At 38.5% G+C, this 27,592-nt stretch overlaps 2 protein-coding genes across 7 annotated transcripts in view; both read right to left on the reverse strand.

Annotated features, from left to right (window-relative positions):
* Positions 1–15,933, reverse strand: part of cep89 (centrosomal protein 89) — a 41,649-nt gene extending 25,716 nt beyond the window's left edge. The window contains exons 1-17 of one of the 5 annotated variants that reach the window (XM_028015867.1): positions 15,657–15,933; positions 14,792–14,898; positions 13,768–13,914; positions 13,366–13,558; positions 13,169–13,220; positions 12,943–13,055; positions 12,528–12,620; positions 11,722–11,940; positions 10,916–11,061; positions 9,771–9,821; positions 9,532–9,615; positions 9,129–9,223; positions 8,297–8,412; positions 7,950–8,130; positions 7,252–7,419; positions 5,341–5,482; positions 3,681–3,770 (exon numbers count right to left, since the gene is read on the reverse strand). In XM_028015867.1, the coding sequence (XP_027871668.1) occupies positions 3,681–3,770; positions 5,341–5,482; positions 7,252–7,419; positions 7,950–8,130; positions 8,297–8,412; positions 9,129–9,223; positions 9,532–9,615; positions 9,771–9,821; positions 10,916–11,061; positions 11,722–11,896 (1,248 nt within the window). In that variant the 5' untranslated portion in view covers positions 11,897–11,940; positions 12,528–12,620; positions 12,943–13,055; ... (3 more) ...; positions 14,792–14,898; positions 15,657–15,933. Of the gene's footprint in view, positions 1–2,099; positions 2,698–3,680; positions 3,771–5,340; positions 5,483–7,251; positions 7,420–7,949; positions 8,131–8,296; positions 8,413–9,128; positions 9,224–9,531; positions 9,616–9,770; positions 9,822–10,915; positions 11,062–11,721; positions 11,941–12,527; positions 12,621–12,942; positions 13,056–13,168; positions 13,221–13,365; positions 13,559–13,767; positions 13,915–14,791; positions 14,899–15,656 lie in introns of those variants that run through there. The other 4 variants (XM_028015868.1, XM_028015866.1, XM_028015864.1 and 1 more) reach the window with 4 other exon arrangements.
* Positions 15,934–17,354: 1,421 nt separating this feature from the next.
* The window catches only part of rhpn2 (rhophilin, Rho GTPase binding protein 2), a 31,765-nt gene continuing 21,527 nt past the window's right edge, over positions 17,355–27,592 (reverse strand). The window contains exons 9-15 of one of the 2 annotated variants that reach the window (XM_028013892.1): positions 27,355–27,511; positions 25,252–25,371; positions 24,949–25,143; positions 24,520–24,566; positions 21,752–21,898; positions 19,373–19,528; positions 17,355–19,056 (exon numbers count right to left, since the gene is read on the reverse strand). In XM_028013892.1, coding sequence (XP_027869693.1) covers positions 18,790–19,056; positions 19,373–19,528; positions 21,752–21,898; positions 24,520–24,566; positions 24,949–25,143; positions 25,252–25,371; positions 27,355–27,511 — 1,089 coding nt within the window. In that variant the 3' untranslated portion in view covers positions 17,355–18,789. Of the gene's footprint in view, positions 19,057–19,372; positions 19,529–21,751; positions 21,899–24,489; positions 24,567–24,948; positions 25,144–25,251; positions 25,372–27,354; positions 27,512–27,592 lie in introns of both variants that reach the window. The other variant, XM_028013891.1, reaches the window with a different exon arrangement.

Raw genomic sequence — 27,592 nt, forward strand, 5'->3', positions numbered from 1 at the left:
GTTGTTCACGTAGTCTGACGACTAAATGAGAATAACAACTCAAATCACAATTATTATTATATTATAAATGTCAATCTCGCAATCACACAGGAAGGCTTGGAGGATACAATATTTCAAGAGTCATGAATTTTCACTCTGAATTGTAATAACATATTTAGTCCGTTGGATTAACTGTTAAATAATTGTGAATTTTGCAGCTTTGTTAGCTGCTAAAGCTAACAGCGAGTCATCAGGACATCATGATGAGGGTAGTGCTAATTGTTAGCGCCTTTTAAAAACCTTTCAAGGAGGAAGAATTTTTAAAATACAAGGTTTCACGCAGATGCATTATTTAATGCTGCAGTATGTAACTTTTACATAAAATATGTTTTCTTTCCAAATTTGTTAAAACTGTCATCATGTTGACAGTGTAATATGATTGAGATAATCTGTGAAAAGATCAGTCTCCTTCACCTCCTCCCTGTGCTGCTAGCGCTGTCGATCAATGATGCTAAATGTGCTAAAGGTAGAGAAACAATTTACCATTTCAGGAAAACTGTTTATCCACCATTATGGGTGGTCATGCCAACTAACGTTAGCATTCGTGTCAAGATATGTTGTGGTGAACAAGGGGGAGAGTGTGAGCATAAGGGTGATTGACAGCGCTACGTCTGAGTGGTGTATTTCTGCAGTCTGTACTGGGAGTACTAGGAGAAGGCAGAGCTAACAAAATTAAAAACATAGAAGTTAAATTATTTTCTAAAAAAATCCATTTAAATCTGGGTCATGAATTGCATGGGTCATTCAAACTTGTGACTCCATAAAATATGCAAGATTTTCAGGTGTTTCTAGGAGATGGACCAACATGAATATTAATTGCGCGTGAATAATTTAGTCACAACCTGCTTTCTCTTTATGGGACTAAATAACTTACAATTCATGAGCTGGTGTGAGGCTAATAGGCTGATTCCAGGCAAAGAATATTTGAGTTTTATTAGAATTTTAGTGTGAGAGAAAAAAAGTGGAGGCCAAAAACTGAAACATTAAGTTTCACGTTTCGATTAATTCCACACCGAGCATAAGGAGGTTCGGCACTTCACAGAAGGGAGGCTTGCACAACCGACGAAACATCAATTTATGACGTTCTATTTCCTTTCTGAAAACTTTAAAATGTCATCGCCATGAAAAGTCTCAGTGAAGTCAAATAACCAGAGAGGGAACTCTGTGAAGTTCCACAAGCTGAGATGAAACATGAGGATAGAAGGAGGTGACTAGAGGTTCAAGGAAAAATGCAGAAACTAGCATTTCTTCTTCTTTAGAGGTACCTTATTTAAATATATGGGGTTACACCGGGGTCAGTGGCTGGACTATGTTTATACTCCATCTGATTTTTCTGAGAAATGTTCATGGCTGTGATGTCTGATATATCATCATTTGTTTCTGGACAAGGTGGCTGAGGAGAGAGTTTGGTCTTTGGTGTTTGGTGGACAAGAGTAATTAATTCCAGTGAAGATTGTAGTAGAGTTTAGCAAACTATGCATGGTTACTTTTGTAAAGCTGATGTATTTGTTGCTGCCTCTTGGCCAGGACTCTCTTGAATAAGTAGGATTTTATCCTGGTAAAATAAAGGTTAAATAAAAAATAAATAAATGAAATTTATTATGGTGAGACAGAAAAGGCTTTTTGCTGGCGTCCCTCCCTAACAACCACTGCACTGCTTTGAAGATTTTACTTCCTTCACCATCCATCAGTGGATGTGGTGACAGGATAAATATGGCTCCTAGCACATCGAGGCTAACAGGAACAGCCCTCTATATCAAGTGCTTTTATATTCTGCCTGATATGTAGCTGCAGATCAGAAGTTCTCCCAATCTGTGTTACTATTTACAAAATTCTTCTTACCAGATTTAGCAGAAGTGACAAAAGATTAGCTTGTCATATTTTTTTAAGTGTCTGGACCAAGGGAACCAATAAATGGGACAAAATATGCACACAATAGAATAAAGGTCTATGTATTTTGCTACAGTATGTGTACTTGAGATTAAAACATCAGCGAAAAAAGATGCCAATCCCTTTTAATTTAAATGTTATGCTATTAATGGGATGCCGTACCTCCGCTAGATATAACTTGAAGTTTGTGTAGGAACATTCAGCAGTCCGAAAAACAAGTGCTGGAAATTTAACATACTTTAAATCATCTGTGTTCAGCAACCAAAACGCCCTCAGAGCTCAGAACAGTTGCAGATAAGAGCTTTGCTTGAACAGAAAGCATTTGTTGCAGGATGTCTGCTCACTGCGATGAGAGGAGCTGATTTGACCTGAGAGAATGTTCCTGAACACTTCTGAATTCATCCAGCTGCTGCCACCATCTGTTCACTCATCAGTTCAGACGAGGGAGCCAAATCCAGACGCCGCCGTGATTCTCAGACTGCAGCTTTGCTTCGCTCATGAGTAAAAAGTCTCAATAGAATCCGTTTTTTTTAGACACTGAATACATAACGCTGGCTTTTTATGCTGCGCATTTGTTTTTTACTTTAAATTCGGCAGCAAAAAAAGTCACCTGGGCAATCACCGCTAGATCTGATCGAGTGGCTTTTATCCAATCAAGTCATGTTCTTTTGATCACGCGACACCAGTGCGCTGGGATGTGCTGGAGCTGCATTACTTAGCAGTTAACTGTAACTGCTAATGTGCATCGTCACTCTTCAGATTCTTCTTCTGCAGATTAAAAAATGGCGAATTAACAGCTGGTGAGTAAAAATGCTGCGTAACATGAAACACCTGCGTGACAAGTTTCATAATTCCCTTCAACATAGTGCCAGTTAGTACACTAATAGCAGTTTCAAGTCACTAGGAGCTTGCTTTACATCAACAATTACTGAATATTGATTTTTTTTAAATGTACTATTTCCACTGGAAGATTAGTTCACTTGTAACATGACATTTTTAAAATATTATAAGTGAAATAATCTGTCAGTGGAAAGAGCACTTTTTCATCAAGATTAAGGAATTATTTACTTAAAACAAGCTCCTATTTCTTGCTAAAAAAAAAAAAGCTACTTGCAAATGAGTTTTCTCTTATTTCAAGTGTTCACGTGAGATACTCACACTAGAAACTAGACTAGACGTTCTTGGTAAGATTTTGTATTTTTGCAGTGTAGCAGCCGCTTGCAGCTTTATGTTCACAAACATCATCCTCAGTGGTGCAGTTTCTCAGAAACTATTTTACTGATGCTGGTTTTGCTTCTTTCAATGAAAATGCTGCCAGTGTTCACTCTTGCGAGACAAAGAGCTGAAGGAAATCTGTGTGCACCAATGTAGATTTTCAGAATAGTAGAAGTTAACAGTAAATGACATTGATCGAGGTAGAGTGGGCTGATCAATATTAACTACACACGAGGATTCTATTGAGCAGAATCAACAAGAAAATGGTCTTAATTTTGATAACTTAAGACACCTGCTGGACCAAATATGAAGCTCCACAAAAATAAACGCTAGGCACCCAAATTCAGCTGTCGGGCACGTATCAGTGCAGCCTCTGGGAACTTTATTTTCTTGTTTGCATTTAGATCTGTCTTAAATCTTACATCTCCAATCCTAAAAGCCAACCACAGTCCCCTTGAAGTGTGATTAAAATCTCACTTCAGACTTTCACCAAAGAAAGGGAGAAAGGAAAGAAACAGAAAAGGAAACAGGCTTACTTTGAGTTCCTCTTGAAGCTTGCCAAAGCGGACCGTGCCATTCAGAATCCTGCTGACAAATCCCTGCTTTTCCTGCTGGAGTCCAGATGCCTAAGAGGGCAGAGAGGGAAGATGGAGGGTTACTGAGCTACGAAAGGAAGGGAAGGACACAGAGTTAGGTGAGAGACATGGAGGAAAGGGGGAGAATTGGAAACAGAAAAAAAAAGGTTTTCAATGGTCAGAGCATATGACTGTCAAATTCTGGTAAAATGTGCTCCCCCATTTTATTGGCTTTAGAGAAGAAATCATGGTCAATAGCATTTGGCTTTATGGAAAATAAAATCTTTAATATCAAAGTGAAAACAGTTTTTTACTAAATATAGTTAAATAAATATTGGTAAAGTGAATCATTCTATAAATATTCTTTTTTTAACTTTTATCCTACAGTCAATGGGCACAAATCAACTCCTGTAGGGTAATCTCCATATGTCCATAATTTAAAGGGGAAAAATACACTGTCTTTTGAAATAAACCAAATACACCATCACAGAATCAATCAAAAAGCTGCAAATGGCCCCTGAGCCGCACTTTGGACACCCCTGATTTGACATATGTCAATGTAAATTGCTTGTGAAATTTTTATAATTAAATAGAGTGCAGTTCCGTTGATTATCACATTAGATGGCATAATAACATTAGTGGAATGTGTTCATGTTTAATCTTAGCAGATTAAATACAGCTATGGAGAGATTTTCCATTAGCAACTACCTAAAATAGATAATTAAACTTAAGGGAATTGAAATAAAAAGGTTATATGCTAGATTATCTGTCACCTTCTCTATTTGCATTTGTCTCCATGCATCCCACTGTTGGTATGAACAATGTATATATTTTTCACACAGTAGGGGCAAAACTGCCTGTGGGATAAACAACAGGTTCAGACAATGTGTTTTCTGATTTTTTAAGCCTATATAAATTGGCTGCCATCACCCTGATGCTGCACAGCTGCTAGGTTTTGTATCCATTAGTTTCTTAATACATATGAGGCCCAGCTTCATCTGACATGTGCTAAATCGCCTGCCAGAACACGGCTCACGTCTGCCTGTCACTCTGTGCTGCGTGCTCCTGCGCAGTCTTTCATATTTTGTTCACCTGGACACCTGATAATCACCGCCAGATCACAAAATAAACGATTCCAGGGTCCGACCTGATGAATGTTGGTGAGTATTTCAAATCAACAGCGAGCTTTCTCGCAAGCTAAACCGGATTAACTCAAAATAGTGTTGACATTCTTCTACAAGGGAAATTATGTGTTGGTCAATAGCTGCGCTGACCACACAATTCCACAGTTTGACATTTAGAAAATAAATTTGCTTTGTAAAAACATTGAGGTTTTATTGGTTTATTTAGCAAAACTGCAATGGAAACACCTTTTTCGCATCACAAGAGCCACGTAATCAACAACTGGACGTTGCCTATGGCGCTAACCACATAAAAGACGACAACAGAAAGTAGTTGCAGGATCATGTTGTGGCCTTTTTTTACTGAACTAATTTATTCACGTGTGATTTTAATTGTGAAATTGTGTTTTTTCGCCATATTGACAAAGTTTTGCACAGTTAGTGTGTGCGTGTGACTTGTGAAACAGTCCATATCGGAACAGCGGTAACATCAGCAGTACCGTGTGCAATAGATGGTCTCTTTCCCTGGAAATGTGCTCTGCGACAGAAACGACAGCCTCCAGGTAATGACGAGTCTTCTCCTCCTTCAGCAAATGCTCTTCCTTTTGTCTCCTCAGCGTACTCATTCTCCCCTCTGCCTTCCTAATTGATTGACAGGAACGATTGTGTGAGTTAACAAGCGAAACAATTTGAAACAGGAGACGAAAGCTACATTGTAAAATGGAGAGAGGAGATAAAACAATGGGAAACTGTAGCAGGGTTAAGGGAAAAGGAGTTGGGCAGACAGACAGAGAGAGAGAGAGAGAGAAGAGGTGCGAACAGAAGAGAGACAAAGAATTAACTGGATATCTTCAGATGCTTCCATCTGTACAAGGACGTGAGACAATCCTCGGCTAATCCAACACCCTTTCTGACAGTCTTCACGCCTCGGAATGAAAAACTCCACATTAATCTCAGAGCAAGCCTGCTGGGAAACCGAGCACGCTCCCAGAGCAGAGGAGATTTTAGAACAGCTTGAGTCCATGATTAAAATTTAAAAAATAAGTTAAGAAAATCATCATCTGGATTTACCAAGACATATGCAATAGAATCTGCATATGAATTCTATGACGTGCAGAACAGAAGTAAGTCGTCTGGGCCAGCCTTTATCGGTGATCAGCCAGAAGGAAACTAAATAATTTACTGGACCACTCAATTCACCAAGTGAAACGTTAAATAGATTACACACAGACAGATGTTTTCAAGCCACTCCTTTGTGCTAATTATAATGATTTTGCACTTAAGCTTTTTAAAGGGGCAATACTATGTAAAGTCAACTTTGCATCATGTTATTCCCTCATCAAAAACATACGTGGAGTGTCGCCTCGACACTCATGCAAGTTTGAGAAATCCTTTAATCTCCCATGGCAACCATTCAGCTGGGTGGACATAGCTCCGCCTTCAAGGACAAAGCTCCTCCCCTGAACTGCAGTTTCCAACTTTCTGAGCTTCCCCTTCACAGAGCCCTCCTTCTCACCTCTCCCACTCAGCTCCTTCAGACTAGCCATCAACAATTAGCAAACACCTGGTGGGACTGCGCAGTTGCTGAGCTTATCATATGAGCTACTTTCAGTGAAACATTGATAAAGATAAAAACATTGTTAAAGAGCTAATAGAGGAGGAGCGACGTTGTTATGATTTCCTGAAGGAAAAACTTCAGAAAGAGCAGGAATTTTTAAAGAGACAGTCCCAATTTCAAGGCGTTAAACCAAGAAGTAAAATATCTTCTAAATCATATTTGCTTGACATACAAAGCATTTTTATAGCAACTGAAGTGACATAGATACTTTATTATGCTATAAAATGGCCCTACATACCTGGAAAACATAATACTGCTCCTTTAATACAGAAATGTTGGCTTTATAAAAAAGTCTGTATAATATACTTGCTTAAAGTCTGCTATTTTCAAGTTACTTTTAATATGACAAAAGTGCCTCATAGCAACACATGTTGTCACCTTCCTAAAATGATGGCCTCAGTCATTTTTTGCCAAAAGTAATTTTTTTTTTTTTTGCCTAAAACAACTTTTGGAAGAAAAGAGATAGTTATTTTTAGCCAAAACCACTTTTGGCAAAAAAACATTACTTGGGGCCATTATTTTAGGAAGGTGACGATATTCTAATATGTTCAATATTACTGAACAACCTTTAGCAGATTGCACCTCCAGATATCTGTAAAATGAAAAGACCGGATGGAAAATATTTTTGCTCCACTCATTTTCCAAATTTAAATGCAATTCCATAACTTCCAGGCTTTCCACAAAGATGTACCAAGTCTGTGTTTTTGTTTTGTTTTGCATTAACGGATTCAGAAATGCCTTCTTCTTATAATTCAGGAGTCAGCAGATCCAGTAGAAGCAGCCCATTTGGTACCTGTTTGATTGTTTGCAGCGCTCCAGCTCAGTCTTCACCGTCCTCACATCAGCAGTCAGGCTGACTTTGTCCAGAGCCAGACTCCTGTTCTCCTCTTGCAGGCTGGACATTTTTAGAAGCAACTGCTCCTTCTCGCTCTTATTTCTTCTCTCCTGCTCCTCCAGCTGTCTGAAAGTCAGGAGCACATTTAGGCATTAAAGGATTCACTCTGTTTAACAAATTTCAAGGAAAATGTTTCTAGATTTTTCATAATATTCTGGTTGATTTCTTTTTCTTTTTTTTGATTCTGGCTATATAAAGTGCTGCAGTCTGCAAAAAAAAAAACCTTGAAAGGCTCAAAGCTTTGGTAATTTTTTCATTTTCTTTGAGAGTGCTAATTTTTTCTTATTAATTTGCAGAACTCTGCTGGTTTCAATTACTCTCATGTTAAATAATTCATCCCCTAGCTGGTCTCCGTGGCAATTAAAAATGCAATGTTTTAGGTGCTTCCCTTGTTGGACTTCTTGAATCTGATCTTATTGTTCTGCATCAAATCACTTGTTTCGAAATATTGAAATAAACTAAACTGTACATTTATGAAAAAAAGTAGTAAGGTGGAATCCACAATTGCACAATTCTCAATCAGACGAATGGAACAGAGTTGTTTTAATGCTGATTAATCATTTAAATATGAATCACAGCAGAGACTGTAGAAGCACCTTCTGAGTTTGCCTGCAATGCTGCAGTGCTCATCCCATGTGACGACATCCTTGAGGCGAGCCTGCAGCAGCTCAGCCTCCTTCGTGCGTTTCTGTAAGTCCCGTCTGCTTCCTTCCAGGTCCTCCTGCAGACGCTCCTTCTCTTCCTCCAACATCATAAGCTGCTTAGACATTTTCAAGACTACAGAGAAGCAAAAGGAGGAGAAGAGTGTAAAGGAAAAGAAGTAGGCGAAAAACCCAAAGATTGTTCAGTTTGGGATTTTATTTTACAACTTTCACATTGCTGGGTTTTTTTTTTGGCTATTAAGAAATGTGTTTCAATTTACGTTAGCCCTTTTTCGCAGCACCTTCAGATTGGTGTTTGCCGTGGTTGGCCTTGGCTTTTTCATGCTGAGCCTCCAGCTGACCAATCAGAGCCTGGTTCTCCTGCAAAACCAGAAGCGCCTGCTGCTGAATCATCTGGCTGGAGAGAGATTGGAGGGAGTTGGGTTTTTTTTTTTTATTATTCCTCAGTTCTTTGGAGGTAAAACTGAAAATAAATATTTCCAGTGCCTTGCAAAGTTATTTTGCACATTTCATTTTACCTCCACAAACGTCAATGCAGTTTTGATAGACCAACACAAAGTAGTGAATAATTGTCAAGTAGAAGGAAAATGACAGCTCCAATAATAATTATAATAATAATAATAATAATAAATACATATGCAATCGTAAAGATTAGATCAATGGAAATAAATTAGTATTTTTGCAAAGTAATGCCCCATCAACTTAGAGTAAATAATCTCAACATCTTTTCTAATGCATCTAGTAGTAAAGAGGTTTATATATAAACTTTTTACTTTAAACAGCACTTGATTTAATAATCAATTTGATATCTGCTCTTTAGCTTTCAAATTGGCCTCTTTGTTCTGAAGATCAACATGACAAATAAGAAGCCAAATTACTGTTCGGTGATGTCATGTTGACAAAATTGTTTGGAAAAACTGTCGAAATGCTAATTTATGCAAACATATAATGAAGGATTACTATAAAGGTGATTGTGGAGGTTTTGCAATTTCTCTCTTTGTTATTCTGACTAACAGAGCAAAAGGTCAGAAAGGCAGAAAAAAAGGCACTTCATTTTTTGTTTTTGTTTATCACCAGGATAAGTTCTGGTTCTGATGATCCAACACTTCTTACCAGTCCTTAAGGTTGACCACATCCATCTCATTACGGAGCCTCTCGTTTTCTTTCATCACATCGTCTACCTTAGCTCGCAAGTTGGTCACCTCCCCCTGCAGCAGGCAAACACACAGAAGAAACTTTTGTTCGTGTGAACAAACCTTGAAAATCGTGTACACTGGGAAAATAAAACAGAAACCAAGCAAAAAGAGAGAGCCCTTATTTTCTCCATTTTTCTCAGTCACTGCTCCTCCCAGTAGAGACCGGGCCAATGTGTTCTTTTTTCCTAAACTTTCATGTGTTTTATTGTATTTGTTATTGGAAAATGTGAAGCTTGTTACACCTTTAGAGAGCTACTTGCAAATGTGGGAAGGTAAAGAAACACAGAAATGCATATGATCTGTAATAAAAACAGTTTTACCTCAGCGGTTTGTAGAAGAGCTTCCTTCTCATTCATGTTGTCTTCATAGGCCAGCAGCAAAGGGCATAGATACTTCATGTCAACCTAAAAAGATATGAATGGTGAAAATAAATATGCTAAATATCCTGTTTACTTATGTCACATATTTTAAAAAAAACTCTTAATGTCCTCCTTGCCTCAATAACAGGAACAAAAACTTAAACCTAGCAGAATCACAAGGAGGTTTTTTCTTTACTAACCAGCCATGGAGGGGGAGAACCTGTGCTCGGTATGCCTTTGATTTTGGAGCTCTAGATGAAATTCAGCCAAAGACAAAACAAAAAAGTTAGTTATTATTTTTCCTTACAGCTGTTACTAAAATTTATGATTGGATATACAAAACTCTGCAACAACAAAATGGTGAAATAGTCTTGGATGGAACCTTTTTAACTAGAAAGGTTCACGTTGAGCTCACTAAAAGAATCCATGGTCCATATCGAAGAAGATGTTTATGCAATAAAAACAAAATAAGTCGGTGGGATTTGCTAACTGCAACTGGTAATACGCTGCAAAAACAATGTTTTGCTTTCTGTTTCTGTCAGTTCAAACATGTTCAGAAAGACAAGGAATACAGTACTGCGTTTCACTGGTCCAAGACGACAGGCTTCCCAGCCAAACAATACATTATATATTCTATTCCACATATTATTTAACTGCAAAGCTCTGTTTTGATGAAAATTGTGCTTTGTGCTTTTGTCATAAAGTTCTCCCTCTGTCCTTATCCTATTTCTTTCTTTATTTATTTATTCTTTTGTAATGTACTGAAGATGTACAAAAATATGTATCGAAGATCTTTTCCACTGTCACTAATGAGTCACTCACAAAGACATGCTGGTACAGAGGAAGCAAAGAGTCAGAGATGAGCACAAGACAACTCCTGATGTAAAAAAACCCCAAAAAACCCAGCATGCGCTGATCATGATTAAAAGCACAGGTCTGCTTTCATCTGCCGGTTAAACGACACGGCGGCGCGGAGAGAAAGGGACGAAGAGCCACAGACAGTTTACTGAAGGAAATCAGTTGGAAGAAGGGACAAGAAAACCTCCTATCACTCAGCAGGGCTGCGGATCAAAAGGAAGATCAGAAAAGCTTATCAGAAAAGCTTAATTAGAAAGGCAGCACAACGAAATGGTGAAATAAACACAAGATATGATTAAATCATATGAGATTACAAAACCAATATTTCCAGAAACGTACTGAAGTGAAACGTGCCGTATCACAGGCATGGTTATTTTACAGAGAGCATGTTTCATTAGAGCTACAGCTGGGTGATTTTGATTGTACTCATTAGTTTGATTAGCTCTTGTTCTCAGCACATTGCTCACGTTGGTTGAGTTTCTCATACCTCTTGTTTGGACAGCGGTCTGAAGCGAGCTTGGTAGCGGCTCAGCTCCACGTTCAGACGGTGGACGGTCAGTTTCAGGGCGTCGTTTTCGTCCACCAGCTCCTGCGCGTGTTGTCTCAGGCTCTGTAGCTCTGCCTGGCTGCCTGCTAGCACAGCATAGCAAGGTATTCAATATTATCGGTTCTCAGAATGATACGACGGCATATTAGGGCCAAAGTAGCTAGGGAAAGAACAGAGGAGCAGATTCCCACCAACAAAAACTCAGGAAATTTTAGATTAATCTCAGAAATTTTCGAGAGAAAGAAAAAATTGGACAGTTCTGAGCTCCTTAAGTTGAAACTTTGTGAGAAAAACCGAAATCTGAGAAATTTCTTTAAAAAAGAAAAAAATATTTTAGAAAAAACTTTGAAATTCTATGAAAATGTTCTACTTTTCAAGTTGACCTAAAACAAGGTCAACTTGACCTGTTGTTTTTTGTTGTTTTTTTTGTTTTTTTACCAGAAAATTACTTTTTTAATCTACCATGTCTCTAATAATCCATCATAAGGTCTCACTGATTCATTTATAAATTACAGCAAAACAAGTGGAAGGATTCTTGGAAGACATTTCCTCAATACTGATTATATTTTCCAGGTGATTTTTCTGTTTTGGGGTGCTAAAACTAGAACTAGAACTTCTGTGTATTGAACATTTATATTTTTTAACTTTAGAGTTCTTGTTGTTGTTTTTTCAATAACTAAATGCTGCAATCATTTACTTCACTAAACTTTCAGACTTATTTTCCTTTGACATTTCCTTCGTTTTACCTGCAGCGGATCTGAGGTTTGAGGAAGCGTGGCTCTGACTGATCTCCCGCTCCAGGCGATCCAGCCTCTTTTCCAGCTGCTTGTCTTCGTGTATCGTCTTGGTCTTCCTCTGTTTCCGCAGCTCACTGTATCCTCGGTTGGTTTCTGGAGACGAGTGGACGTTCTGTTTTGGCATTTTAGCACCACCAGGCCTGTTAGTGGTTGGGATGGGTGGCAGAGCTGAAATGCAATAAGGACAGTTCTAAATCTCTAAAATAAATGCAGAACTTTTCTTTTAATATAGTAATTTACCAGTTATCTTCCTGCTGAATGAACTAAGAAATGCATAGGAAAGCAGAGTACAAAACAAGAAAAGTTTCGGTTTGCCTGACTTTGTGGTAGATTGCCCTCTAGTGGATTAAGAACGTAACACATGGTTGTTGGCCAATAACAACTGTAGTGCCTTGCAAAAGTTTTCCCACATTTTGCCACAAATTTTACTGTTTTATTTTTTCTGTTGTTTTGGATTGTATGTGACAGCTCAACAAAAACATCAGAACAATTTTAAATGCTGGCAAAATGATACATTTTGTTGTTGCTAACAACAGTTTATCTTACTTGTTGTGAAACAGACAGTTCTTCCTATTCATTTAGACAAATGACTGTGAAACATCTATTTCCTACTGAAGGCTCAGTTTAAGGCAGAACAACAGAGGAACAAGAAAACAACAAGAGATCTCTGTTTGGAAATTCAATGATTGTTTGGTGGGTAAACGAAGATAAATAAATAAAAATAAGAGACACAGAAGGTGATAGGAAACACATACATCGCAAGTCTTCCTTGGGGTTTTCGGAGCTCTTTCTGAGAGTTTCTCTCCTTCTGGCTTCTGGAGACTGGCCACTTGATTCCTCGGTGAGGTCTGGAAGTTATAAAGAAATGAGTGTAACGGCAGGAAAAGTACCCGTATGTGAGAGTGTTGCATTTGAGATCATGTATGGATCACTTTAACAACGTGCACAGTAGAATATTGTAGGTACTCATCATCTAATGCCTGGACACAGCTCAAGTAATAGCGAATATAACTTAGTTCTAATGACACCCATTTAGTCATTTAAAATTAGTCAAGTAAGTATTAGGAACATTTTAAATGAGTTTTGCCTCAAAACTATGAACTCCCACTATTTTCTGTCACCTACAGCGTGCGTTTTGTTACATTTTGCTGTGCTTTTAATGAAACTCACATAAACGTCAAGGATGTTTGCTTTAAAATATCCAAAGCTCAGATATCAACAGGATCTGCCAGAAGATTCCTGACTGGTGCAACTCCAGTCGTTCTTCTTCATGCTTTCTCATGCTGGTGATAAACGTTTCCATCACTTCTGTGCTACAATCATTTTATTCTGAAGCAGTTCTACTGAGTCTACGTAGGCTACTATAATCCATCCATGTGTAGAGTAAAGTCGGTACCTGGAGATGGCACTCTTCTACCCGACATGTGAGTGGCCAGAGACAGAACGGCCTGGAAGAGAAAGGGGTGAAACAGGAAGTCAGTCAGACAGATAGCGAGAGAGACAAATCTTTTTCTGTATGAACATATCAGAGCATACACTCTACCAAAAACATATTCTGATGTTGTATAACACAGCAAATGTGTGCTTCCTTACCTCTGGCTCTAGAGGCAGGTTATGAACTGTTTCTGACACTCTAAGATCCTCTCGTCTGTCCAGAGTTTGATACACATGCTCGTCCGCCTCACCCTGGTTACCAGCTCCGTCTTTGTCGTCTTCCAGCTCTCCCTCGGAGTGGTCAGGGGATGACAGGTGTGGCCGGCTACCCGAATCCTCCGACCATCTGTCTCTGTTGAAGGTAAGGTGATTCGAAGACTGAAAATGACTGAAAACTGGTCTCGCTTTTTATGAATTCACTTTAATTCTAGGTGGAAAAGGCAGAATTTGGACTTTGATGCAAGTCTCGGAAGGAACGCCTTGTGGCTCACTAAGTTTTATAGCCACAAAGGGATACTTTTCTGAAGACTGGACAGCGTGCGACTATAGAGAAGAATTCACCTTGAGTAAAGCACACTGCTGCCGTTTGGCTAAGAAAGGAAAGTTTCTGAACGATCTGTCTCAGAGAAAGACCTTGGCCGAGCGGGCGGGATGACCCACGTCTGTCCCGTCAACGAGGAAGACAGGATAGCTGCAGCCAACGCCGATCTGTGGATGTGAACACAAACGTTGAGTAGCAAAAAGGCACAAACAATAAATACTGCTTGTGAAATTTGGCTCACTGAAGTCAGAAGATATCATTTTATGACTTGCTGTAAAAGGTAAGTTAGTACCTCGGTTCAGCCCAATAAATAAGCTACAGGCACCCCAAATTCTTACAACCACACTCTTGGTAAAGATGTTTTAAAAGCTCAGTTCTATATATCCTCCATTCTCTTCTGCTCATCCTGCAATGTTCTAATGGGGTTTCCATCTGCAAGCTGATTATTGAAGTACCATACATTCAGGTTCTCAAAGCCAGTAAAATATTTGGTGACACTCGGCGTTTCAGCGAAATGCATGAAACGTGAAATTTCATGCAATTGGCCATGAAAGTCATTAAGAAACTACAACTAGGTTGCAGGGTTTCCCCCTGTGCCTTTTTTTTTACAACCCAAAGCAGGAATCCACTAACCCTGTTTACTTGTTTGTTTTTATTATTTAACATAAGGCATATCTCTATTGTAGCAGTTGTAATTAAGACAAGAGTAGACAATAAATGAAACAATAAATTAATTTAAATAAGATAATATTTTTAACTGAACTTTTCTTTCGCTTAATAAATCATTTTTATTTTACTTCAGCTTAATTTTTCTCTTTTCTCTCTTTTTTTGTGGCTTTTTGCACAACTTTACCAGAGGGCCAACTATTGTGGAATCTCCCTTAAAGCTGAGTATTGATTACAATAGCAGTCAGTCCACAACATTTCAGTAATGACCATACAAATGTAAAAGAAGAAAAGAGAGAAGAAAAAAAAAAGGCTTCTGGGAAAATAGTGTAAAATGTGAAAAGATGTTGGAGGTGACAAAGCCAGTGTGTGAGGTACCTATGTCTCTCAGGTGAGGGGTCTGGGCTTTGTGGGGGAGGAGTACGAGGCACGGCGGCTTTAGGAGCGATGGAGGCGGCAGGGATCAAACCATGAGCTATGTGCTTCTACACAACACAACACAACACATCAACAGGGGAGAGGTTACAGGGTCAGCCTGTCACACACAGACTGTAACTCTGTTTTTTGTACAGAGGCTCAAGACTCGGAAATAAAATAACAAGTAATGTTGTTATTTTATTGCAACAATGAAACTGGATGGGGGTTAGAGGAAGCTGTTGTATGAGGAATGTAGATGAAAAACACCAATGGCAACAGTGCTTTGTATTTGTTAGGTTAACGCTTTCAGTGACGTTTTCAGGGATAAACCAACACAAATTAGCGCATCACTGTGAAGTTTTGTCAGCCAGGCAGACATTCCTACAGAGAAAGGTGGTTGCACAAAGTACTGACTGTGGGGGTTGAATACAAAAGCAAGCCAAACGTTTAGATTTGTATTTGTAAAAAAATAAATAAATTCAAAACCTTACATTTACTGCTTAATTTGTGCTGCTGTTATTTAAAACTCCGTAACATACACCGCAATTAGTGTTTGAACAGCAAAAACAATTTCAGACAGATGAATAATTTTGCGTGGCGCTGTAAATACTCACGCGACTTGCTTTAGCTGTTAAGTGCGCCATAATTCCGACAGTCAATATTAAACCAAGAATGTTTTAATATTGGATGGACATTATTAAATGTCAGCTCGACACAATAAGATACGCTAAGTAACCCCAATTATACTATGCTAAAGCTAACACAATATGGCATATTAACCGAGTTAAACATTGGAAAGTGTTAATTAAAAAAAAAAACAACTTACAAACTCCTTGTCTTTCTCCCGTCTGAAGTTGAATTTCATCATTATGAAAATGATTCACCTTTAGCTCTTTAACTTGACGGACAAAAAGCTTTTCTTTTACGCAAAGACTTCACAAGCTAATCGCCAAACTGCCTTAAAAACACCCAACCGCTATCTTGTTCTTGTAATATGATTGAATTAGTTCTCTGTTCTTAAAAAACAGTCTACGACAACCAAGCTAACTAAATTAAAAGGAGATACTGATTTACCAGCCGCCGTATCTAGACGCTTAACTATGGGAAACCACGTCTTTGCAAAAGATGCGGTGATTGGTTCCCCTGCTCAAATACAGCCAATCAGACACCGTTTTAAATTCCCTAGCAACGATGTGTCCAGCAACCAACAGTCCGTCCACCAGGGGGCGTGTGTGTGCCATTAAATAAAAATTTAAAAAAGCATGAGATCGGTTGATACCTAGACAGTGCGTTAAAGAAAGAAGCAAGGAAACAAAGAAGGAAAGAAAACATTACTTTAGGTTTTATACTTGATAACAATAATTTTTCATTTGTATTTTATATATAAGCTGGCTATAATTAATACATAATTACTTAGTTTGGAAAATCCAGTTTATCCAAGTACCCCTTAGTCCTACAACCTACACCAAGTTGAGACCTCCGTTGCATAGACTTGTTTGAGACAGTAATTAAAACCTTCGTTACATTACATGTGGATTACAGTAAAGGGTAATCCAAATGTAGAAACGACAGAAAAGAAAACCCCAGGGAAACTTATTCAAAAGTATTTACATTTCTAGAAACTTGTCAACTCAACTTAATAGGGCAGTTTTATGTGTTTTCCAGACACATAGTGCCATTTTATAGCACAATCAAGTAACTATGTTAACTTCAGTTGGTAAAAAAAAAAAGACTTTCTAATTTAACGCCCATCTCTTTAATAAACTCCTGCTCTTTCTGAAACTTTCAGGAAGTAGTCACAACATTGCTGTGGTGACACAGGGGTAAAGCACAACCCAGGTATGGAGGCCTTAGTGTTTCGATGCAGCCGTCAGACTCAAATCCCGACCTGATGACCTCTGCTGCATGTCCTCTCCCTCTCTCATTACCCACCTCCCTGTCTAACCACTCTCAAATAAAGACCACTAGAGCCAATAAAAACTTTAAAAGTGTATAAGTTTCTTTTCCTCTTTGTATAAATGTAGTTAAAGATGGGCTCTTTCTAAAAAAAATGCTCTTATTACACCGCTGACTTGAGTTTCTTAACCGTTACCACTAAATGTTGGCATCACTTTATTTTTCCGTATGCAACCGATTTACATACTAATTAGACTATTTTTAAGCTTCGATTTAGATTACGTACATTTTCTATACTGACATAATGGGAAAAGTTCAACAAGAAACAAACTTTCACTTAACAAAAAAAAACCCATTTAAGTTTAGAGCACACATTACACCCAGCAATCAATCGTTAAGGCCATAAAAAGCTCAAATGAGTAAAATGTAATCACGCGTTTCCTTCAGTCTGTGGAATGATGGATTAGGATGTCATGTGCTACCAGCCTGACTTAAAAAAAAAAAAAAAAAAAAAACTGTTGAAAATTTTTTAAGAGGTGTGTGTAGGTCAAACCTCATTCCAGACATTTCCCACCTGCTCCGCTTTGTTGGGTCCAGACACACAAAGCCTGACAAATACTTCAGAAAATTCACCTTACCCCACTTTTGTTTATTCTGTTTTATTCGAGTGAACACATGACAAAGACCTAACAATGTAGCACAAAGTGCACAACATGGAGCGACCAGAAAGCATTTCAAGAAAAGGAGACCGAACCCTCTGCATACACACTAAGGCACTCAGCATCACCAGGCACTGCAGCGTTAACGCACACACAAAAAAAAAGCTAACATGCATACATATTACTTCATCATTTAACATACATGGCACCTTAAAACAGTGTTAGGTAAACGCAGACAGTACCGAAAATTACATAGGTTTACGAAAACATTTACAAATATACATTAGAAAAACAAAACAAAAAAAAAAGGTAGAAGTAGACAATTTTTCCAAAGCTAATAAAAATACATTCAGAAAGACAGAAATCCACCAAGTAACAATTTAGAACTTGAACTAAACTTAAAAGGTAAATATATATATTTATTTTTGTGGTTTTGAACAACATAAATAATTTGATTATCAAACGAATATAAGAATCTACTTTGTAGATAAAGAGATACAGTCCAACACTGAGGAGTGTCAGTAGAAAATGCGAGTTGTTAGCGTTAACGTTAAGGCGCGTGGCTGCGGGCTTTGATCCGAGCCACTCTCGTTTGTCAGAGTGTGCGTCGCAAACATAATCAGTGTAACCACATCCTTCCCTTCTATTAACATAGATTCAACTACGTACAGATTCACATTAATGAAGACGCACGGCTCCGGCTTCCTACGAAAATATAAGATCGGTAAATGATTCGTCGCGGGCGTGGAGGCATGTGGGGAGATAAAACACAAAGGTCTCTTTATTTACACAGCGTCCCAGACATGGCACGAAGTTCAAACACCATCTTTAAAGGCTGTTTCTCAAAATACAAAAAAAAAAAAAAAAGAAGAAGACAGTAACACAAAACTGAAGGTATGATTTAGCAGCTTATCGGATATTGCATTCTAAAAACATAAAATAAAGAAAAAAATAATAAATCTCCCTAGGCTTAAAAAAAAACAAAAAAACTTCACAGCACTTTTAGTTTTCCCTCACTGATCAGCTGTGTGACGTTTTTTTTGTAACAATGTCCTTCATGTATGCAGGAATGCTGTAGACTTCTTAGACCACATTCTAATCACTGCTTTGCAAAAGCAGTAGACGCTGGCATGGGTGCACTCACAAATTTTAGAGGTTTTTGTGTGGGTGTGTGTGTGTGTCTTAAGATGTATGGTAACTGGAGTCATACTGTGCTGTACACGCGCTGGCACAGAATAAAATGGTTTCCCATTATCTCTGACGCTCTTAAGACGGGCAGCCTGTGTGCTGTTTTTGGCACGTTTGTTGTTTTTGGTGCTGAAACACCAAAATGAGTGACGACTACTCCGTACGAAAGCGCACTGTACCCGGCATAGGTACAGCAGAGCACCTCCGGCAGCTGTCTCAGTGGCAGTTGTTGTTGTTGTTGTAAGTGCTGGAGGTGGGGAACGTGGGGATGGGTTTGTTCCAGGAGAGCGCCCCCGAGTGGTCGTCTGTGGGCAGGCTCAAGGTGCTGGCGCTCTTCATCTTGTTCTTCAGGCCCCAGCTGAGGAACGACGACTTCTTCATGACCTTGCGGTTCTTGGGGGGCTTGTCTTCGTCGTTGTGGGCCAGGCAAATCATGGAGTAGGTCTTGGGCAGGTTTCCGCTGAAGGTGGCGCTCTTGGTAGGCTGTGTAGACACGGGAAGTGTTTTTGATTAGCTACGTCCTGCTTTTGTCGCCAGTCTGAAATATGTAAGTGTGCTGCAGTAATGGTGTCATACTAAAGTTGTCTAATAAACTCCAACCAAGCATCATTTCCTTCAACCTTACATTTATGTGTAGTTTGTCCAGCTGATAAAAAAAGATGCATTCACTTCTTGGTATTCACATGAACATTTTAAGAGTATCAATAGATATGCAACATAGTGGAAATATTTAATTCTGACATATGTCTGACAAGAGCCTCCTTAATTCATTTTTTTTCCAGGAATTCGTCAGACATACCATTGGAGGGCTGTTGTCGATCACGCTGACCACCTGGATTTCAATCCCCTCCTCATCCAAGTCTTTCAGAAGTCGCATCATGTCGCTGACAGCCATCCATTTGGTGTCTTTGTCACCCACAGCAACAATGTAGTCGCCCTCCTTCAGTCCATCGGTCTTAAAAAGACATGGACGAGACAAGAGTCAGACACTGGATTTTAAAGACGACGACATATTCACAGAGAATGTCTTTAAGGACTTCCATCTTGTTTCGTCCCCTAAGGCAGCTAAAATCAGCAGACAGGTAAGAGTGTGTGTAAGAGTGTGTCTTTTTCTGAGTGGGTCCACACCCACAGGCAGGAGTTGAACCGTTTCTGTCTAATTGCTTGATTTACATTCGCATGAGCTGGTCGATAACTCTTCAAAATCAGCTGCCTGAGTAAAAAAAAAAAAGAAGAAAAAAAAAAAGCCTTCTGAATGCTTTATTAAAGAGTTGCTAAGAGTTTGGCCTGGTAAAGCTTATGCCTTACAACTAATCTGTTTCTCTGGATCTCCTGCGCAGCTTATTAAGGAATGCTTTTTGTTAGCACATCTTAATGAGCTGTCAGGCTGCAGAGGATTGCAGGGCGTAAATACTCCCCGTTTCTTAATTTAATTAAGTGGCCAGAGTGTCAGGAGGGAGGAGGGGAGCGCCTTCCAACATTTTTAGACGCAAATCCCGTTGAGCTTACGGAGCCAGATTTCATTTGAATCAAATGCCCACAAAACCGGTAGGAGTGTTTGGAATTAGTCCATATTTCCTGTCCGAAAAAAGCCGACTCAAACTGAGCTGGTCGTTTAATTATCGTGCAAAGAGTTAGAACTAGAGGACCCTTCACACCTCATAACCTTTAAGCCTAAGAATTGTCAAAGTACAAAATGCAAATAAATTAGAACAGGTCCTTCCAATGGTTTGTTAAAGTAGGTCATATTACAGCAGACGTATTTGACATGAAAACAGTAAATTCTCTGCCATATACAACTGATGACTCAGCATATGCAACCTCCCCCTCTGTAAAGGCTGTAAATGGAAAACTGACTGCTAGGCAAAAAAAAAAAAGCCCTAATGGAAATATGTCAAAGGAGTGAGCGCTCTTACTTTCCTCAAAGCTCTGTGAAAATAAATAGGTCTGCAGGACAGATTTCTCTCCTTTAACACAGTCAAGATTATTAAACAACTAGAAAGCTGGTTTTAAGAAAAGGAGTAACTCAAAACTGAGGGGTTGGAACAACAAAATTTATATTTAGGAGAGTATTTCCAGGAAATTAAATCAATCATTTTACTTTAATTTGTACTTTTTATGATTCAGCATGAAAACCTCCGCTGATAGCAGTAAGGAAATTATTGCATCTCTCTCAAAACACGTCACCTGCATTGTCTATAAATGACAAATAGCTTTAGCAATAACACCACTTTTCTCAATATGTGAGACAAGTGAAGGAGTAAGTTTTGACAGTAGCTGCGTTTCCATTACATATGTGCGCAAACCTTTGTAGAGATTCTGCTAATGTCAAAAAAACACCACCATTTTGTACCTGCAGTGTTTCCATTAAGTAAAAAACGCAATTAAAATCATATGCGAGTAAGTCTGTTCATGCAATAAATCACACAAAAAAACATGTCTTGCTATGATCCTCCAAATGCTTCCTGTTGTCTTGATCATGTGACTCGTGTGATGCAAGAAAAGTGTTTCCTTTGCAATTTTGTGAAATAAACCAATTTTGATTTGACAAAAGAAAAAGAAAACAACACCTCATCCTAGCAGCAAAACATTTCATTGAAATTGAAAGATTCTTTTTTTAATTGCCGTGTTTCCATAAACAAATTTATTTTCAAGCTATGAATTTGAGCAATTATACGGTCAATGGAAATGGAACTGGTGTTAATTGACTATCAGCTTGGCTGTAACCAAGCAGAACAACATGCAGTGACAAAGCTAACCTATGATACGTTTTTGAGTTTGAGTACACAAATAAAGTAATCATTTAGGTCAAAACTGATTCCAACATCTACTTAAATGCCATGAGAATTTGACATTTTGAATAAAACTTCTAGGCATAAGTGGTCAATCACTGCTGTGGTGCATTACAGCTAGACTCACTTCCACTCAAAGTACTTTTAAATCCCTGGGTAGCATGCCGGTTTGTTAGGTATCCAAGCTAGCCCCTCTAAGACAAGTTCTCTTCTGACTTCCTCCTCCTGTCTGGATACATTTATATGTACATCTTCACCTTATAAACTTACATTTGAGTTTCTGACCGAGTTCTTTACTTTTGTCTAGGGTGGGCAGTGCCTTAGCGTTCCAAATGTAACATAATTAGTCGTGTGCAGCCAGATGTAAAGAATGCAGTTTAACTTACGGCGGCGGGGCACAGAGGGTCCAGTGAGACCACCTGAACTGGTGCCTCTCCTTTCAGTGTGAAACCCAGGTCTCTGTCCTCTGCACAAACTCGGATTTTCCTCGGGGCCGTCCACTTCTGCTTGGCCGAGAAGACCGCCAGAGGGCCCTGAGTGGACACAAGGTGGAAATGCTTAGGTTAATTAGATTTATTTATTTATTTCAATTTAAAAGGTCCTGTTGGGTTTTGTAATGGGGTAAAACTGAAATTCCAGGTTCTTGTGTCCTCATTGACACATGACCTGTTGAGACACGGCGGTCAGGGGCAAATTCCTGTGTAGTTCTGTCAAGATTCTTGTACGCCAAGTCACACAGAGAGCAATCATATACATTCTCTCTTCAGTAACCACGAGCATCTGTGTTATCAGGTTTCTGTGTAACACCCTCAGACGTATGAATTTTATCAACATGCTTTCAGAAAGTGAAACATTTTCAAAGTACTTTGCTTTTTTACTTGCGTAGGGCTGTAGCTACTGATTATTTTAGTACAAGAATAATCAAATTTCAAAATTCAACCACTTGTCATTTTCTATGCAACATTAGAAATACATTAAAACATGAAAAACAAATGTTTCAATTTCCTTTTTCCGGATAAGAAAATAAACATTTTATTGCCTAAAATGCAACAACATAGCATTTCTTAAGTAAGTCTGAACCAGGTGAAGCTAAAGCTACACCATTTGAGGAGTCTTGGCTAAAACATATGTAAAAACAAAAAGGTGTTTTTATCTTAAATACAAAACATACATATTTTTTGTGTAGTTTTGGCTTAATACTCTGAATATCTTGGGGGTTTTTTCACCAAATGACTTTTTATGAGTTTGTATACTCCAGTTAATGCTTAATCAACTAACTTACTTGATGATTATTTCAATAATCAATTAATTGCGATTAATCCAATTGTTTCAGCTTTTTCAGTCATTCCGAATGTATTAATAAGCATAAATGAGAATTAAAAAAATTATAAAAAGATCCTCCTTACAATGTCACGTCTCAGAAAAGTTTACAAGATCCAAAGGTTTACTTTCTGTTACACTTGTGACTTTATTGTTTCATAGTTGAAGATCGGGTTTGGCCGTCATAAATGTAACTGTTTTTGTAAAACCGTTTAACACCAGAGAAGTTTACACACTTATAGGAGCAATAAATTTGATTACAAGAAAAGATTCTTTTAGCTCCAAAGTTATTATTTATTGTTCTAAATCCAGCAATCCTCTTTATCTTTCTAAGGATGACAATCCTGGGCTTAAACTGCTAGTAAATAGGTGGCTTGGATTTTATGACAGGAACAACAGAAGTCCTTCTGTTCTGAGGCTTTACCACCTGCTGACTGAAACTGATGCCTGCATTTTATCAGCATAGCTGTAAAGTGGGCTTAACCATACCATCACTATTACATGGTAAATAGTGACATTCCTTCATGCATTTAGCATGAGATCCAAAAGGAATCAGAAACTGAATGTTTAGACGTAAGGAGTTTAGGAATCACTGTGGAGAGTAAATGGAATAAGAGAAATGTTCCACATTTTCTCACATTACAACCACAAACGTCAATCTATTCCAATGAATGTGAAGTAATAGACTAACAATAGTTGTACATAAATGTCTATAAAGTTTGTTGTACATTTCCGATCCGCCCCACAGAGTTGATGCTTTGCTTTGTACAACCACTTCTTGCTGATGTTCTTTCAAAAAATGGCCGACTTCTTGTCACTTTCCCCCTAAAAGCCAGATGTGTACGGATGTCAATGTCAATGTCAAATTTATTTACATGGCACTTTAAAAACAGGTTTAAAACGGCACCAAATGCTGCACAAAGACAATAATAAAATAAGTTGATGAAAAGAAAAAGAGAAATAATACAAGAAAATAAATCTATATATACTGTTAAAATAATACGAGTAATAATAAGTTTTTTCAAAAAGTCACAACAGAAGAGCTACAGTATCCATTGAATGCCAAAGAATAAAAATAAGCTTTAAGAAGTGATTTAAAATGATCCAGACTGTGGGCAGATCTAATCTGGAAAGGTAGAGTATTTCAGAGAACAGGACGGGATATTCGTTTGGTCTCTCTGGATCTCTTGTAGTTACTTTTAGGCCTGTTCTCTGATTAATGAATGTCACACCTTATGCACCATTTTTTGTACCTCTGCCACGTAGCATTTCATTCAAACACACTGACGTTGGTGGTTGTAATGCGAGGAAATGTGAAAAAGTCTGAGTATGATTGATAGGAAATTTCAAACAATATCCTTAACCTGATATCACAAAGAGAATTAAAATAGCAATACTAACCCACAACATGTTCCACCTCTCTCTGTTTCCTCAATTTATACCATAGTAACCAAATTAAGGCTTAAACGACGCTCAGCCCATTTCCGTTCATGGTTAGTGTTAGTTTGGCATTTGTTGTTTTGGATGAAAGTCCAGGAGGCTTTGGGAATGACATGTCTTTAAACACATGATTAAATGTCCCAGAGCTCCCTGGAGACTCACCCTTGGTTGGTTGTATTCAGAAATGATAAAAAAAAAAAAAAAAAGTCAAAGTCTGTTTGTGTTCAATTCTAAGCAGATCCTTAATGGTAAAAACACATAAATCCACAGACATTTTATACCACTTGATGAATAAACCAACCAGGAAAAAAAACAAACAGAAAAAATAGCAATGTGAGTAAAAGAATATTAGTAACCCACATACCAGCCTCTGGAAAAAGTCGGTGACTTTCACCTTTGTGGCAGCAGGAAGCTCCATTTCTGCTTTGTGCTCTGTTTTAGCTGAGGGGAGAGAAAGAGGAAAAACAATGAGGTCATTTACATCCGCCGCCCTGCAGGGAGGAGGACAGGGGAGGTCAACAGAATAAATACTGCGTCACCTAACCGTCACTTATCAAAGCTAATAAAACTGCAGCAGGTGTGGACACCATGAAAGTCAACACAATGGTTTCTGAGTTCGGGAAGCGTTTGTTGTGGAGACGCTTGGGGTCATTGTTCTGTCGCCAAGTCAATCACAGGGAGGTTTTTCTCTCTCTTAATGCAAGAACACAGACAGACTGCATTCCTCGAATCTCATCTTAACCTCCTGTGCTAAAGCAAACAGGATATTTGCTTCTTTTTTTTTTTTTTTTTTTCTAAAAAGAAAAACACCCCCAGGACTCACAGATGATGTCTGGAGCTTCGACATAGTCAACGAACTCTTCCTCGTTGTCGTAGTCGCTGTACTTGTCGAGCGAGCGCCGGTGGCTGGCTTTTAGAATTTCCTGCAGAGCCTCCAGCTTCTCCAGGTGCTGGCAAAGGCTGTAGTTCCTCAGAGCCTCTTCGTGACCCGAGATGGCACAGCGAATGTGAGCTTTACCTGGAAAAATACACAAAATATAGTCAAAGACGAACAGCCGTTTGTGTTGCCAAGGCAGCCTCTAGTGTAATCCCATCAAGTTGATTCCCACTGCTGTTATTCACTTACCAATCCGTTCACGTTCGTCTTTGTTCTTCAGGATGCCGAGTGGGGAGCATCCCTCGGGGAGCTGATCGTACACCTGAGATAAGGTCTTCTCCTGCTGGTCCTCGTCGTCGTTGGGACCCACTAAACGCAGAGGAGAGAAACAATCCGTCACTTCAACCCTGAAAACCTTCACCTGTAGTCTGAGGAGCTCAGAAATGCTCCTTTAAAGTCTGCTGCATCAGACGTCCTGCACACGATTTTAAAGAGACAGGATTGTTAGTTAAGCACTGATAAATGTAGTTGACACTTGGTGTACGCAATTAAATACACTGCAAAAATACAAAACCGTACCAAGTATTTTTGGGAGGATTTCCAGTACAAATATCTTGTTGCACCTGAAATAAGACCAAATTAACTTACAAGTAACTTTTCAGCAATGAATAGGAGCTTGTTTTACATCAATAACTCCTTAATATTGAATTAAAAAGTACTAGTTCCACTGGCAGATTATTTCACCTACAGCATGATATTTTTAACATAAGTGAAATAATCTGCCAGCGGAACTAGTACTTCTTTTTTAAAATTTATATTAAGGAATTGTTGATCCAAAAAACAATTCTTTATCTTCCTTAAAAGTTACTTGTAAGTTAATTATGTCTTATTCCAAGAGTAACAATTTACTTGCACTAGAAAACTAGACCAAAAAATACTTGGTAAGATTTTCTGTTTTTGCAGTGTGGCTTTTCTAATATGCTCTTAGTCTCTCTAATGGCAAATAACAAATGTCTCAGAAGGGTTACCCTTTGGTTGCATCTGATAAGAGTTTTTCAACATATTGCAGCAAATTTCTATTCGATCAGTGACTCCTTAATTGTTACTACTCCACACTATTAAGATTAAAAATAAAAGACTAAGAAAAATATTAACCATTCTCCTTTCACTTCATAATTACATACTACTTTGTGTATAAAATCCCAACAAAATATATTGAAGTACGTTTTTTGTGATGTGGCAAAATTTGAAAAAAAAAAAAGCCATGAATTTTGCTGAATTCTGTAGATATTAAAATTAAACAGCAATCATTTCTTTACTAAGAAGCTCATCAATTTATTTTAAAACTTTATAAGTGCTTATAAGCTGTCATCTACATATTCTGGACAGAACTTTCTCTGGGTTTGGATCACACAGCTCGCCTCACTGAGGCAGAACCATTTGCTGGTGTTTGTGTTTCATCTCCGTTCTACTGCTGCCATCATTCACTGACGTTTCTTGCTTGGAAATTAACCTCTCTCCACGGTTCTGTGGTTAACTGCTTTATTTTCCTCGTCTGCCAGGAATTTGTTAATGAGCTGCCAGATTCAAAGCAGCTTAGTTTCCATGTCATTATCTGTAGTTGTGTCCTAGTCCAAGAATTACAATCGTCCTCTAGGAAGTTTCTAATGTTTTCGTGTGCTCTGGTGAAACTTTCAGCTTGGCCTCTTCAGAATGTGAATTAGCTTCAACATAGACAAAGGGGATTCAATTGGATTGTGGATTAGAAAATAAACCACAAGCTTCTTTTTTTTAATTATAAAGAATGAAATATGACATCTACGAGACATCAGAACTAATCAATCACCGCCGTTACACAACCAGTAGAGTTACAAAACCGACAACATTGCCATCAACCACAGAACGCTTTTTTCCTCTGGAGTTATTTTTTTTTATCCACTGGACAGAGATATAAAGAAATAATCCTGCAACATTGTAACTTTTCTCCAGAATTTTTTTTTGTACTTTAAATTCTTCCCTTGCCTTCCCCTCTCCACTCTCTGTTGATCACAGTTTCTGAAGACAAAGCTTCTGAATTGTGTGTGTGTGTGTGAATCCTTAAATAGCTGTTGTGTAATAGTGCAAGGGCTCACTGTAGTTCAGTTCACTCATCTGGCAAGACCCACAGTAGCTCACACAGAATTAAAGACAAAGAGCAGCACATTCAATAATGTTTTCTACATGAGGCAGAACTAATTTGTTTTGTTAAAGCAACAGATTGTACAATAAGAAATCCTGTTTTTTTTGTAAAAGTACATTCTCTGTGTTATATCTTTCAAAGCTCCAAAAATGTTCCCAGAAAGGTTTTCTTACACTCATGATCCAGCAATGCTGACGCTAAAAAGTGGTGCGCCATGGCTCGGTAGTGGTTGGTTTTGACCTGTGACATGGTGGACCAGAAGAGCGGCACGTTGTCTTTTATTGGCGTCTGGACCATGAACTGATGGACCTGATCATAGATTTCCGAGACCTGGCAGGAGGAAGACAATGGAGGAGTGAAAAAAAAACAGACTCTTGTGACCAGCACATTATGGACACTTCATGAATGTTT

The sequence above is a fragment of the Xiphophorus couchianus genome, chromosome 4, assembly GCF_001444195.1.
Source record: "Xiphophorus couchianus chromosome 4, X_couchianus-1.0, whole genome shotgun sequence".
Lineage (NCBI taxonomy): Eukaryota > Metazoa > Chordata > Actinopteri > Cyprinodontiformes > Poeciliidae > Xiphophorus > Xiphophorus couchianus.